Consider the following 15,397-nt stretch of genomic DNA (forward strand, 5'->3'; position numbering starts at 1 on the left):
AGTATAAAATAGGTCTGGGAGTATAGCCCAGAGGTGGGAAAGCCCCTGGGTTCCACCCTCAGTACCACACACACACACAAAAAATAAATAAATAAATAAATTTTTAAAAATTTTTTTGTTTTTTGCAGGTTTGGAATGGAACCCAGGGGCATTTGACCTCCGAGCTACACCCCCTGCCCTATTTTTTATTCTTTATTTTGAAACCGGGTCTCACTGAGTTGCAGAGGGCCTCACTAAGTAGCTGAGGCTGTCTGCGAACCGTGATCCTCTAGGTATCAGCCTCCCAAATGCTGGGATTACAAGCGTGTGCCACCACGCCCGGCTGTAAAATATTTTTTAAATAATACAAAGGCCACCTGAAGCCGGGCGTGGTGGCACACGCTTGTAATCTCCACACTTGGGAGGCTGAGACAGGAGGATCGCACAGTTTCGAAGCCAGTCTCAGCTACTTAGTGAGGCTCTCAGGAACTTTGTGAGACTCTGTTTCTAAATAAAATATAAAATAGGTCTGGGAGTATAGGCTGGAGGTAGAAAGCCTCTGGGTTCCACTCCCAGTGCCACCAAAATAAATAAATAAATAAATAGGCCACATGAGCTACTAACATTGTCCTTCCAAATCCAATTCAAAATGAGTCAAAATGATGAAATATAAAGTCAGTAAAACCTTGTAACACAGCTAGAAAGGAGTGTTGGCTCATTCCTAACAGATAGACGTAAGGGAGAGAGACAAGTGACTGTATCCCTGAACACCAGACCACGCCTGCACTGTGGTCTGCCTCCCACCTGGCTTTGGTGCTCAGCACAAAGCCAGTTCCCAGCAATGCTTAGTAAACAGCTGCTATGTGAATTAATAAAAACTAGGCTGCTACTAAGCAAAGCTCCTTTCACCCTAGGCTATGAGGGTGTCAACAGCATTTGTATGCATATGGGTTTGATTTCCTTCCAATTAGAGAACAAGGCAAGAGCTGATGAGGTCTATGAACCACTGGAAACTCTCTGGGCACTCCTAAATGAATTGAAGGGATAACCGGGAAACATCCACTTAAATGAGCACCAGAAAAAAGAGAACATTGCCAGGGTGGCGGGATGGTGCGCCTGACACCACTCACTGTTTGCAGTCTACTACCAAAAACCTTTATACTCTGCTTGTCTTCAAGATAGAAATCCCTGGTAAGTAGGCTTGGGAAAGTTATTAAATATATTTTTCAGAACTAGCACTCTTGTTTGCTTGTTTGATTTTGCTTTATTGGTGTGCCATAGTTATAAATTGTAGTGAGATTCAAGGGGATATGTTCACATGTGCACCACATACATCTCAGTGTTTCCCCCAGGACCCCTGTCCTGCCCTGTTCATTCTAGTGATTACTAGTGAGACATCATATACAAACAGCAGTACTTGGTCTGTGTCCTTCCCCATACTTCCTTTTCTCCCTCCTCCTTCCCCAGTCCCCTTTCCCCAGTCCTCTTTGACTGCTCTACTGCTCTCTCCTCTTTCCTGTTTTCTCTCTAGCTTCCACATATGAGAAAACATGTGACCCTTAATTATCCGAGTTTGGCTGATCTAACTTAGCATAATGTTCTCTGGTTATATCCATTTTCCTTCAAATGACATAATTTTGTTCTACTTTATAGCTGAATAAAATATATTGTATGTACATACCACCTTTTTTTTATCCATTCATCTGTTGATGAACACCTAGATTGGTTCCATTAATTGGGCTATTGTAAATTGTGGTCCTATAAACATGGGCATGCATATGTCACTATAGTATTCTGGTGTGTGTGTGTGTGTGTGTGTGTGTGTGTGTGTGTGTGTGTGTACTACTGGGGATGGAACCCAGGGGCTCTGGGTTCCATCCCCAGTAGTAGAATATACCTCTGAGCTATATTCCCAGCCCTATTTTTATTCTTTTATTTTGAAACAGAGTCTCACTAAGTTGCAGAAGCTGTCCTTAAACCTGTGAGCTTCCTGGGTTAGCCTTCAAAGTACTGTGATTACAAGCTTGTGCCATCATTCTTGGCTTAATATTCTGATTTTAATTCTTTTTGTTTTTTAATTTTAAAACTGGATCTAAGTTTCTTTCTTTCTTTCTTTCTTTCTTTTTTTTTTTTTTTTTTTTTGGTGGTACTGGGGGTAGAACCCAGAGGCTTTCTACTTCCGGGCCATACTCCCAGACCCATTTTATATTTTATTTGGAAACAGGGTCTCACTAAGTTGCTGAGAGCCTCACTCAGTAGCTAAGGCTGGCTTCGAACCTGCACAATCCTCCTGTCTCAGCCTCCCAAGTGTGGGGATTACAAGCGTGCGCCACCACACCCGGCTTAGGAGCTCACTAAGTTTCTAAGGCTGGCTTCAAACTTACGATCTTCTGGTTTTAGCCTCCTATGTACTGGGATCACAGGTATATGCTACCTCTAGTCCCAATTATATTCATAGACCTAAAAGAAATTAAACTAAAAATCAATAACTGAAAAATAGCTGAATATCTCAAAATATCTAGAGATTAAACAACACACAAATCAGAGAAATCTCAAGAGAAAAAATATTACCAAAATATTTTGATTTAGAGGTAGAATGCTCCCCAGCACCAATAAATAAATAAGTAAATAAATCCCAAATCTCATTCTTTGGAGTGATCAATAAAAATGGGTAAATTTCTTGCTGGGTATGGTGGTGCACGCTTGTAATCCCAGCATTTGGGAGGCTGAGACAGGATAATCATAGTTCATGGCCAGCCTTAGCTACATAGTAAGGCACTTTGCAACTCAGTGAGACCTGTTTCGAAATAAAGAATAAAAAATAGGGCTGAGAGCTGGGCATGGTGGCACACACTTGTAATCCCAGTACTTGGGAGGCTGAGACAGGAGGATCGTGCAGGTTCAAAGCCAGCCTCAGCTACTTAGTGAGGCGCTCAGCAACTTAGTAAGATCCCATTTCCAAATAAAATATAAAACAGGTCTTGGATTATGGCCCGGAGGTAGAAAGTTCCTGTACATCCCTAGTACACCCTCACCAAGAAAAAAATAGGGCTAGGGGTGTAGCTCAAAGGTAGAATGCTCCTGGGTTCCATCCCCAGTATGGAAAAAAAAAAAAAAAAGATAAACTTCTAGCTAGCCTTAATAAGAATAAAAAGGAAAAGAAATAAATTAGTAAGAGGAGAAGTGAAAGAAGAGCCATCATTACTGACTCAACAGACATTAAAAGGATAAAAAAGGGAATAGTACAGAACTCTATGATCCAATTTTGATAACTGAGGTGAACTGGGCCAATTTCTTCATCTATTCAATCTTTTAAAACTTATACAAGAAGAAATAATAAGTCTTAAAAGGCTTGCATCTAGTAAAGAAATAATACTCTTCTAAGACAGAAACCACTAGGCCATGATTGGTGCATGTTTGACTGCCTTCTATCAAACATGCAGTCATGGAACAGAGTACCAAACCAGAAAACAGAAGCAGAGGGAGTAAGGTGCTTCCTACTTCATTTAAGGGCAGCATTAAAACTATGGGATGCAACACAAGAAGTACTTTGGAGTATTTATAGGATTACCTTTACTACTAATTTTTTTAACGTTGAAGTAGACGGTGGCATTTTCAGCTCTGTACTTATATGTCCAGCCAGCTGTGGAAATGTTTCAGATGTATGAAACATATCTGCAATCTTCAGACAGACTCGATGGCCCCACAGGGCAGCCTTACTCTACATGCTGTACTTTGGCCAACAGCATCACCATCACCTTCATACCTGTGCCAGGAGCTTGGAGGTGGCTCACATACCCTTTCCCAGGCTGTGTCCTACTCCATCTTGACCCAAGTCATTACCTAGTCTATTCTACCTCTGAGCTATTCCTCCAGTCCTTTTTATTTTTTATTTTGAAACAGGATTTTACTAAGTTGCTGAGGGTGGCTGGCTTCAAACCTATATCCCCCAAAGCAGACTCCTGATGCTTGGCTGGCCCTCCAGCCTCCTCCCAGCCCTCCCTCCTTCCCTGCCTCCAGTTTCCTGTCCATCTACTCCCGGTTCCTCAGCTTACCAGTGTCCCCGGTCTGCTGCTGTCATAAGTCCGGTCCCTTGCCCCCATCCCCTTCAGGTATGGGCTCAAGCCTCTTGGCTTTCAGGCAGCTTCCCTGACCTCCCCAACAAGGTGACGGCTCTGTTATAGCCAAACAGTGTTCAAAATGCAATAGTCCTGTGCTTGTCTAAGAGGCAAGCACCTTCTTCATTTTGTCCTTTATGTGCCCTTTATGCACTCAAAGAAACTTGTAAAATAAATGAGCAAGTGAATACAGAACAGTACAATATTTAAGATGGAATCAATGCCATTTCCAATGAGAGGGCTGCCCACCTTGCACACTGCATATGGAATGGACGGGTGTAAGGGAGTTGAGTTCATCCAGCATCACCGGGCCAGTCAGCGCGCAGGGGTCAGCTCCTGAGGCCACACACTGAAGGGGCTTCTGAAGCAGGAGGACAGTGCGCTCAACACAAACCATCTGACCTGCCAATAAAGACACCTCAGATCACCTAAGCACTGAAGAAAACTGTCACCAGTTCTACGAGCAAAGACGGCCTTCTAGGAGTACTGCAGGTGGGGAGGGGAGGAATAGACATGGTCTGCCTGCCCCTGTGGCCAGGTGTACAGGGGCTGTGCAGGAGCACGCCCCAAAGCCTCCAGGGAGCTAGGATGGAAGAGCACACCAATACTGGAGTAAGATTCAATGGGAGAAGGGTAAATTTTGTGGTTTGCAAAATGTACTCAATAAACTATTAAAAGAAATACAGCTTAGGCAGAATTTTAGTTTGATTGCTAGATAAAAAGGGCCGAATTAAAGACTACACATGTATAATAATATCCTAGATTTTGTCTTGGTACTGGGGATTGAACTAGGAGAATGCTACCTCTGAGCTATAACCCCAGCCCAATTTTTTATTTTTGAAACAGAGTCTCATTAAGTTCTGGAGAGCTTCACTAAGTAGCTGAGGCTGGCCACAAACATGCAATCCTCTGTTTCAGTCTCCCAACTACTAGGATTACAAGTTTGTGCTACCATACCTGGCTACTCATAGCCTTTTTATTTTGAAACAGGATCTTGCTAAATTGCTGAGGCTGGCCTCAGTTCTGCAATCCTCCTGTTTTAGCCTTCAAGTACTAGGATTATAGGCAGGTGCCACCTTACCTGGCTTTTTGGTTTGTTTTTAAAAGGGATGACCCGAGCCATGAATTCAGGTGGCTTCTGTACCCACACAGAGTGACACCAGCAGACTGCCATGGCGTTACTGATGGCATCTCCACAGGCCGTACCAGCACTGAGCACCTTGTGGGAACAGCTCTGCCCAGGTGGCCAGAATAGGGGTCCTTGAAAGCCCAAGGCTGTGAATGTGGGCCTCTGTAACACACAGGTTATATTTGTGCTGGGCTAGCATTACCAGATAAGAAGCATCTGGATGCCACAGGAGCCATCTTGTATGCACTGCTTAGCTGCCACAATCAGAGCTGCCAAGAAGAGGCGAGCTCACCCTGGTCTTGGAGCACATCCTTGAAGAAGAGGCTGTGAGGAGTAGCTGAGGCCAATGCTCCCAGAACTTCCGGGCCCAGCACACAGGACGGGGCTACGCAGACCGGCAGAGATTTGGGAAGGTAGCAGTCGTTCCTATCCTTTGATTGCAGGGTGACATCGGTCACCAGCAGCCAAATCTCCCTTTGCTCCAAAAGAAGTAGGCTCTTCAGCTACAATTAGAAAGTGAAGAGGGTCAGCCATTTTTATAAACAAAGTTGAAATTTACATTTATTTATTGGTTTATTGTGATACTAGGGATTGAATTCAGGTGCATTATAATTGAGCTATACCAAAGCCCTATTTTATTTTTTACTTTAAAACAGGGTCACAAGCCAGGTGTGGTGGCACACGCTTGTAATCCCCGTGCTTGGGAGGCAGAGACAGGAGGATCGCGCAGGTTCAAAGCCAGCCTTGCGCGCTAGCTTAGGAGACCCTGTTTCCAAATAAAAATGTAAAAATAGGTCTGGGAGTGTAGCCCGGAGGTAGAAGGGCTTCCAGGAACCCCAGTACCACCAAAAAAAAAAAAAGGGGGGGGGTCTGGGAGTATAGCCCGGAGGTAGAAAGCCTCTGGGTTCCACCCCCAGTACCAAAAAAAAAAAAAAAAAAAAAACGGTCACAAGCCAGGTGTGGTGGTGCGTGCTTGTAATCCCAGTACTTGGGAGGCTGAGACAGCAGCATCACAGGTTCGTGGCCAGCCTCAGGTACTTAATGAGGCCCTCTGCAACTTAGATCCTGTTTGAAAATAAAGAATAAAAAATAGGGCTGGAGTATAGCTGGTAGAATGCCCCTAGGTTCAATTTCTAGTACTGAAAATACAAACAAACCAATAAACCAGGGTCTCATTAAGTTGTGGAGGACTTTTGCTAAGTTGCTGAGGCTGGTTGGTCTTAAACCTGCGATTCTCTTGTTTTAGCTTCCCAAGTACTAGAATTATAAGCATATGCTACCATGTCTAGCACAAAATTAATTTTCTTGTGGGTTTGGGAATGGAATCCAGGGGCATTCGACCGCCGAACTACAACCCCGCCCTACTTTTTCTTCTTTATTTTGAAACAGGATCTCACTAAGTTGCAGAGGGCCTCACTAAGTAGCTGAGGCTGTCAGTGAACCCCGATCCTCCTGTCTCAGCCTCCCAAATGCTGGGATTACAAGTGTCCACCACTATGCCCAGCTACAAAATTAAAATTTTAAAAGCACAATTTTTACATAATGTGTGCGTTTGTTTATGAATTGAATGCGGGGGCATTCTGCCTCTGACCTGCACCCTTGGCCCTATTTTATTATTTATTATTTTGAACAGGGTCTCACTAAGTTGCTGAGGCTGGCCATGCACCTGGCTGGGATCCTCCTGTTTCAGACTCCCAAATACTAGGATTACATGTGTGTGCCACCATGCCCAGCTCAGATGATTTTTAATGCTAAGAATTTAAGATGTTATTTCAAAAATATATATTTTTTAGCTGAGCGTGGTAGTGCATGCTTGTAATCCCTGTGCTTGGGAGGTGGAGACAGGATTGCACAGGTTTGAAGCCAGCCTCGTTGGCTTAAGAGACCCTGTTTCCAAATTAAAAAAAAAAAACCATAAAATAGGTCTGGGAGTGTAGCCCGGAGGTAGAAGGGTTCCATTCCCAGTACCACTGAGTATTGAGCCCAGGAAAATTTGACTTCTATCTCAGTTTATATTTTTATTGTGAAACGGGGTTTTGCTAAATTACTGAGAGGCTGGCATCAAATCTCTGATCCTCTTGTTATAGCCTTCCAAATACTGAGATTGCAGGTATGTATTGCCCCACTCAGTTCAAAAACACTTCAAAACACATAACAGACTGCACATCCTGGCCACTAGCCCCCATGAGCACAGCTGTGCCCAACCATGCACCTGTTGAATGGGACCTTTTCTGGGACCTGGTCCACCATTTACTGAGGGTACTCTGCTGGTCTTCTGGCCTACTCAGGTAGAATTCATTTTTCTTTCCTAGTCCCGTGTATAGATACCTAGAATGTAGCCGGGCGTGGTGGCGCACACTTGTAATCCCCGTGCTTGGGAGGCCGAGACAGGAGGATCGCATAGGTTGGAAGCCAGCCTCAGCTACTGAATGAGGCTCTCAGCAACTTAGTGAGACCGTTTCCAAATAAAATATAAAATGGGTCTGGGAGTATAGCCCGGAAGTAGAAAGACTCTGGGTTCCGCCCCCAGTACCACCAAAGATACCTAGAATGTTTCTTAGTGCATACCAATTCTTCTTCAGTAGCTGCAAGTTTCCTGAGTGTAGAAAGAGATCTCTCTCACCCTCAGACTTTCACAGGGCCTTGGTATAAAGCACATGTCATATATTGTATCTGCAACAGCTTTTTTCTAATTGTTTTTCTTCTTTCCTTTTTATTATAATTTTCTTCTCTGTAGAAGTTGTAATTTCTTTCTGAGTTCCATTACACTGGTAGTCTGCCCCTGCCTGTTGGTCGGGGCTTAGGACACAGTGGTTGCAAATGGGGCCAAGGACACAGCCAGTGTGGCCGGGCCTATGGCTTGGCTGGCTTGAGGCCCAGTGGCGGTGCTGGTGTGAACCCTGAGGTCAGATGGAGGGTGATGCAGAAAGGTTTGAAGAAAGGACCAGAGCTTAGGGTTGTGGAGGATGGGGTTGGCATGGCTGGGAAGGTTATTACACACAGGGAGTTAAGGAAGTAATACTGAAGACAGCAGAGCCAGGTTCTTACTGTTGAAGCAGGACTTACACACGTGGATGTAGGGAAGGCTACAGACAATTTTGTGCTAATGGTCTATGGTTGGAGGTATTGGTGGGAAACTACAAATTTAGACAGATAGGAAATGCAGAAGTAGATAAAAATATGTGTGCATGTGTGTGCATGCACACACAGTGTAGAGGCATGAAAAGACACACATCTATTTCCTTTCCACTGAGGGGGCCTATGAGCAATGATATCCCAATAGTACTGAGTCTACCTAGAACCCAGACATTGGCATTTTTTTGTTTGTTTGTTTGTTTATTGTGGTAGTGGAGATTGAATCCAGGGCATTCTGTCTCCAAGCTACACTCCAGTCTTTTTATTTTTATTTTTAAAAAGAGTCTCTCTAAAAAGCCAGGTATGGTGGCACACACTTGTAATCCCAGCATTTGGGAGGCTGAGCCCAGAAAATCAGTTTGCGGACAGCCTCAGCTACTTAGTGAGGCCCTCTGCAATTTAGTGAGACTCTGTTTCAAAATAAAGAATAAAAAATAGGACAGCGGGTGTAGCTTGAAGGTCAAATGCCCCTGGGTTCCATCCCCAGACCTGCAAAAAAAAAAGGGGGGGGTTCTCTCTAGCATTTTACTACTTGTTGAGGTTGTCCTCAAACCTGTGATCCTCCTGTCTTAGCCTCTCAAGTACTGGGATTACAGGTGTGTACCACCACACTTGGCTAATTATTTTTATGGTACTGGGGATTGAATCCAGGGGAGTTCTACCTCCAAGCTATTCCTCATCCCTATTTTAATTTTTATTTTGAAACAGGTTCTCACTAGGTTGCTAAAGCTGGCCTAACACCTGTGAACACCTCCCAAGTACTAGGATTACAGGTAAGACCACCACTCTCAGCTATTTTTATTTTTTTGAAACAGGGTTTTCCTAAGTACTAAGCCTACCCTGAAACCTGTGATCCTCCTCCACTCAGATCTTGACTCCTAAATACTATTCTCCATTAAAATCAATCAGGGCTCCTTGAATAAAGGGCTGATTACAGAGAATAAAAAGCAAACAGGCTGAGTATAGTAGCACACTCTTGTAATCTCAGTACTTGGGAGGCTGAAACAGGAGGATGGCAGGTACAAGGATAGAAGAAAACAGTAATTTAGCAAGGCCCTGTTTAAAAATAAAAAGGTTAAGGGCTGTGGCTCAGTGGTAGAATGTCCCTGAATTCAAATCAACAGTATCACATAAACAAAATTAAAAACAAATCTATTGGCCCATACTAAGGGAAATAGGTGAGCACCTAAATAGTAAAGGCTCCAGACCCCAGCAGAATGCCAGCTAGTAAGTATAAAAGACATGCTATAGTTAGAAATTACCATTTGGCCACGATCAAAATATAGTAATTCAGGCAGGAATTATATTGCATGTTAAAGTAAGTGGGTAAAAGTTTGATAAGAACTGGGTATGGCAGCACATGCTTATAATACTTGGAGTACTTGGGAGGCTGAGACAGAGGATCACAGGTTCACAGCCAGCCTCTGCTACTTAATGAGGCCCTCTGCAACTTAGTGAGACCCTATTTCAAAATAAATAATAAAAAATAGGGATGGGTATGTAGCTGGGAGGTAGAATGCCCCTGGGTTCAATCTCTAGTACCGCCAAAAAAAAAAAAAAGTTTGATAAGAAACAAGATATTCATATAGTTTCAAAGCATCTCCACAAAATGTTTGTTAACTAATAAGCATGAAATATTTTTTAGTCAATTTTAAGGTAGAAAAACATGGACAACATCACTTGACCAACTGAAAAAAATATCATAGTTCTGGAACAAACCAAATGTATACATAGTATTTTTATGTATTATTTCTTTCAGGAATGAATAATCTGAATATATTAATGATATAGTATCAAGCAAACCTAAAGTGAGGGACATTCTACTAAATAACTGGCCTATATTCTGAAAAAAAAAAATGCCAAGGTTGAACTGAGGATATGGCTCTGTGTAGAGTGCTTACTTGTGCTTGTGAGGCCTTGGGTTCCTCCATGGCATCTCATCAAAAAAGGAAAGGTCACAAACCATAAACAAAGATAAGCTTGCCTGCCTGCCTGCCTTCTTTCTTTCTTTCTTAGTGGTGCTGAGGATTAAACCCAGGGGCATTCTACCTCCAAGCTACACTCCCACCATGCCTGGCTGATTAATTTGTGTGTGTGTGTGTGTGTGTGTGTGTGTGTGTGTGTGTGTGTGTGTGACTAAGGACTAAGCTCAGGGGCAGTCTATCTCTGACCTATTCCTCTAGTCCTATATTGTGTGTGTGTGTGTGTGTGTGTGTGTGTGTGTGTGTGTGTGTGTGACTAAGGACTAAGCTCAGGGGCAGTCTATCTCTGACCTATTCCTCTAGTCCTATATTGTGTGTGTGTGTGTGTGTGTGTGTGTGTGTGTGTGTTTAATGTTGGGGATTAAACACAGGGGTATTCTGCTTCTGAGCTATACTTCCAGCCTTATTTTATTTTTTATTTTGAAACAGGATCTCATCAAGTTGTGGAGGGCTTCACTAAGTTGCTGAGGCTGACTGCGAACCTGCAATCCTGATACTGGGATTACAAGATTTATTATTATTTATTTTTTGTGGTATTCGGAATTAAACCCAGAGGTGTCTACCTCTGAGCAACACCCCCAGCCCTATTTTATTTTTATTTTGAAACAGGGTCTCCCTGGGTTGATGAACATCTCACTATTTCCTAAGGCAGTTCTCAAACTTGCAATCCTTCTGTCTCTGCCTCCCAAGTACTAGAATTACAGGTGTGCACTACCATGCCTGGATTAATTTTTTAGAAAGATATAAAAGTAATTCAAAGGAAGAGGGACAGTTTTCCTATCGCCACATGTTATTGAAATGACTGTTGACCTAAACCACACATCTCATACAAAATCCAACTGAAAATGGGTCATGGGCTCACCAGATGTAAAATGGACAATTAAGGATTGGAGATGTGGCTCAGAGGTAGAGCATTTGTATAGCATGTGTGAGGACCCAGGTTTGATACCCAGAACTGCAAGTAAAATAAAATGTATAATTATAAATCTTCTAAAAAAGAATATAAGAGATAAATTTCAGGAATCAGGACGATATAGAGAGATTTGGCTTATCTTAAATCTTATAACAAAAGCCTGATATATAAGAGGAATTTTGGTAAATTTGACCACATGAAATTTAAATGCTTCTCTTAAAAAAATTTAATAAGAATGAAAAGACAGCAGAGCATGCATGGACGCATTCTTGTAATCCCAGCATTTGGGAGGCTGAGACAGGAGGATCGAGGTTCACGGACAGCCTCAGCCAGCTACTTAGGGAGCCCCTTGGCAACTCAGTGAGACTGTGTTTCAAAATACAGAATAAAAAATAGGGCTGGGGGCGTAGCTCAAAGGTAGAATGCCCAGTACCAAAAAGAAAAAAGAAAAAAAGAATGAAAAGACAATGTAAGTCCCTGAGAAAAATATTTGCAAAACACATTTTAGACAATGGCATTGTATTTAGAATATATAAAGAACTATAAACACTCAACAGTAAACTAACAAACGATCCAATTAGGAAATGAGCAAAATATGTGAAAAGCTATTTCACCAAAGAGGATAGAATGAGGACAGCAAAGAAACACATGAAACAGTGTGTAACATCATTTGTCCTCTAGCTGAATCTCCAGAGAATTGTGTTAATTGAAAAAAGCCCATCTCAAAAGGATCTGTTATGGATTGAGTTTGTCCCCTTCAAAGATTTGCTGAGGTCCTGACCCAAGAACTTCAGAATGTGACCCACTTTGAAACATACTTAACTAAGATGCCAGGGTCAGAGGCGGTGAAGGAATGGGTGTGGCTCTAAAGGGGCTCACGGGGAGTTTGTGGTGACAGCAAAGCAGAGGACACGAGGGAGGGGATGACTCTGCAAGGCTACAGTGTGTTACAAAACTGCACAGACATGCATGCACACGCATGATTGCATGTGTGCCTAGTAAAGCTGAATCAGCTCTGTGGATGGTGTAGTGACAGAGTCCTGGTTTTATACAGTGGTTACTGTGGATGTGAGATTTTATCAGGGGGAAGGTGTATGGGCCCTCCACATAGGTTTCTTGCAGTCTACTGTGAATCTGTAATTACTTTAAATAAAGGGTAAATATGAAAAAAAACCCTACTCACTTTCATGACTTAGTTACCAGTGTGATGGAAATACAATGGGATGCATTTTGACACCTCACGTTCTGCCAGTAACTAAATGAATTGCACTGAGAGGCAAGGGACTGCTCAAGCAGAGTGACCCAGGACCCAGCTTACTTCATTTCCTCCCTAGAGAAGTTGCTTTCTGGTGATTCTTTTCACCACTAAACCAGAGTATCTGTCTTCCCACCCTCAGAAGACCGCTTCTACCTGTAGCACCAGTGGTGCTAGCACAGTGAGCCCAACCCTGGAATGTGCCAGACGCTAAGTGTGTCTTCCCACAAGGAGCACCTGAGCATACAAGAGTAGTGTGAAACCAGCCTTCTATTTGCCCAATTTGGAAAGTAAGAGACACGTCATGTGCTCAAGCCTTGTCCTCTCTGGCCTGGTCCACTGCCTGCTGAGTATGACGCCAGGATGGCTCTCAGGGAGCACAGCGGATGCCTGAAAGACTTGAAGTTGGGAGCTATGGCCTGTGGGCCAGCTTGCCTGCTACCAGCCTGTGTATGGCCTGCAAACGAAGTATGGTGTTTACACTTACCAAATATTTTTTTTTAATTTTTTTAAATGATTGAGAAAAATTATATTTTGTGACACATGAAAATGATATGAAATTCAAGTTTCACTCTTTATAATCAATGTTTTTGTAGTATAGTCCTGCTTGTTCATTTATGAGTGACAATATGCCCGCTCTTGCACTGTAAGCTATAGTCAACTAGTTGCTACAGAAACCATATGCCCCTGTAAGCCAAAAATATTGACTGTCTGGTTCTTTATAGGAGCAGCTGCCCAATCCTGTGTAGATGAGAAATAGATTGATATACTGCCGGAGCCAGCCGGCAAAAGTACAGGTTCCGAAGGGAGGCGTGAGGATGAAGAATTCAACTCTAAGAATTTGATTCTCAGAATATTTAATTTATTCTAACGTGGGGGACCGCCAGCCTATTATCTCTACTGGCCGACCCCTGCTGCTGGGTCAATATCTCTACTGGTCGATGACTACTTCTGGGTCAGTATTCTCTATTGCGCCAATGCTGGGTTTGTTTTTCTAGAGGTATTTATACAGTTACAGGTCAATCAATATCCTCGTGCTACCACCACCAGAATACAATAAAGACCAATCCAAAGCACATATATTACAGATAGGTTAATCAGTACCCTTGTGCCACCACCCAAACATTTTACTCTGAACTTTCCATGACCCCAAACCTTGTTGACTCTGGGTGAAGGACAGTCAGCTGAGCCAGAAATATTCTTTTAGGGGAAAGCCTTAATGGCTCCCCACAATATACCATACATGTAATTCATCAATAATCAATTAGAAGACTGGGAATTGAAGCCAGGGGCAGTCTACCTCTGAGCTATACCCCCAGCCTTTTTTTATTTTTTATTTTGATACAGGGTCTCACTAAGTTACTGAGGCTGACTTTTAACCTGAGATCCTCCTGCCTCGGCCTCTCAAATACTGGTATTATTGGCATGTGTTACTGAACCCAGCTTAGGAAGCATACATACATATATGTTTCACTCTATAGCTCTTTTGCTGCCTAAAGGTGATCAGAGGGGAAAAAAAGTTCAAAATAGATGCCCAGCCAGGTGTGGTGGGGTACACTTGTAGTCCAAGTACTTTGGAGTTTGAAATAGGAGGACTGCAGGTTTGAAACCAGCCTCAGCAACTTAGTGAGATCCTATTTCTTTTATTTATTTATTTATTTATTTATTTATTTATTTATTTATTTAGCGGATCTGGGGATTGAATCCAGGGGCATTTTATTTCCAGGCTACACCCCCAGCCCTGTTTTTTATTCTTTATTTTGAAACAGAATCTCACTAAGTTGTGGAGCACCTAAGTAGGTAAGGATGTCCTAGACCCCGTGATCCTCCTGTCTCAGCCTCCCAAGTACTGGGATTACTCGCATGACCACCATGCCCAGGTAACCCTGTTTCAATATAAAAATAAAATGGGACTGGAGGTATAGCTTTGAGGTAACCCACCTGACTTCAATTCCTAGTACCACAAAAATGAAAGAAATAAAAAACAAATGCCCAGCAGAAAATAACTCCAGATAACTAGCTTACACAGAAGAAAGAAAAAACAAAGTCCCCCACCTCCCGCCCCAGATAAGGCAGATGAACTATGGTCTCTATACAAAGCATGGTTTTCACAAATTTGTATCAAGGGGCAAGGGCAAATAGGTTTGCTTGGCAATACTTTGGCAACAAAAGAAAAGCCAGGGTGTGTCAAATCTTGATCACTAGCCATAGGTTTGTTAAAGGACAGCCCCTGGTGCCACCTGCACACAGTCCTGAGTCCTGCGTGATGCTGACCAGGACCAGGCCACCTGCCCAGGCTCCAGTGTCCTCCACAGCAGTTCTGTTTGGCCACTGGTGGTACTGAGGAGCAGGACATGGGCCCATCTACTTCCCTTGCAGGCCCTGCAACAGAACTTGGTTATACTCTCTTGCAGCAGCGAAGCAGAGGCTCTGACTGCATATCTTGAGCAGATGGCTCTTCTCAGGCCTCTTTCAGGTGAGTAGACTCTGGCTGTTCCTCCAGGAGTGAAGGCCCAGCAGCAGTGTCTGGCAGAGCCTAATTCTTAGGTTCAGACTGCTGAAGATGTCTCTTCCCTTTGTCCATACCTAGCTGACCCAACAGCAAGCTCCTCTACGCTGCCACTCCCTAGAACTGCCAAGGCCTCACAGGGACCACAGGGGATGCCAGAAGCTCTCAGGATTCCCAGAAGTGACTGAGCTGGATCCTGATTCCCACTTCTACCACATAAATGAGGTCTCAGTTTCTCTTCCTTTGCTTAAACTTGCATGTCAAAAAAGAACAAACATTACAAGGCCACGAATCTCTGGGTACAGGCTTATGTCTGAGTCATTTTATACCATAGTCATTAGTAGAGGGGCAGCAGTCCACACCTGTACTGGAATAAA

At 43.2% G+C, this 15,397-nt stretch overlaps 1 protein-coding gene across 1 annotated transcript in view; it reads right to left on the bottom strand.

Annotated features, from left to right (window-relative positions):
* The window catches only part of SPIDR (scaffold protein involved in DNA repair), a gene marked incomplete at both ends in the record, with an annotated part of 357,325 nt that overhangs the window by 10,796 nt on the left and 331,132 nt on the right, over window positions 1-15,397 (bottom strand). The window contains 2 exons of the mRNA XM_080715140.1: window positions 4,347-4,499; window positions 5,519-5,729. Coding sequence (XP_080571266.1) covers window positions 4,347-4,499; window positions 5,519-5,729 — 364 coding nt within the window. The remainder of the gene's footprint in view (window positions 1-4,346; window positions 4,500-5,518; window positions 5,730-15,397) is intronic.

This window comes from Muscardinus avellanarius (genome assembly GCF_963383645.1).
Source record: "Muscardinus avellanarius genome assembly, chromosome: 1".
Classification (NCBI taxonomy): Eukaryota; Metazoa; Chordata; class Mammalia; order Rodentia; family Gliridae; genus Muscardinus; species Muscardinus avellanarius.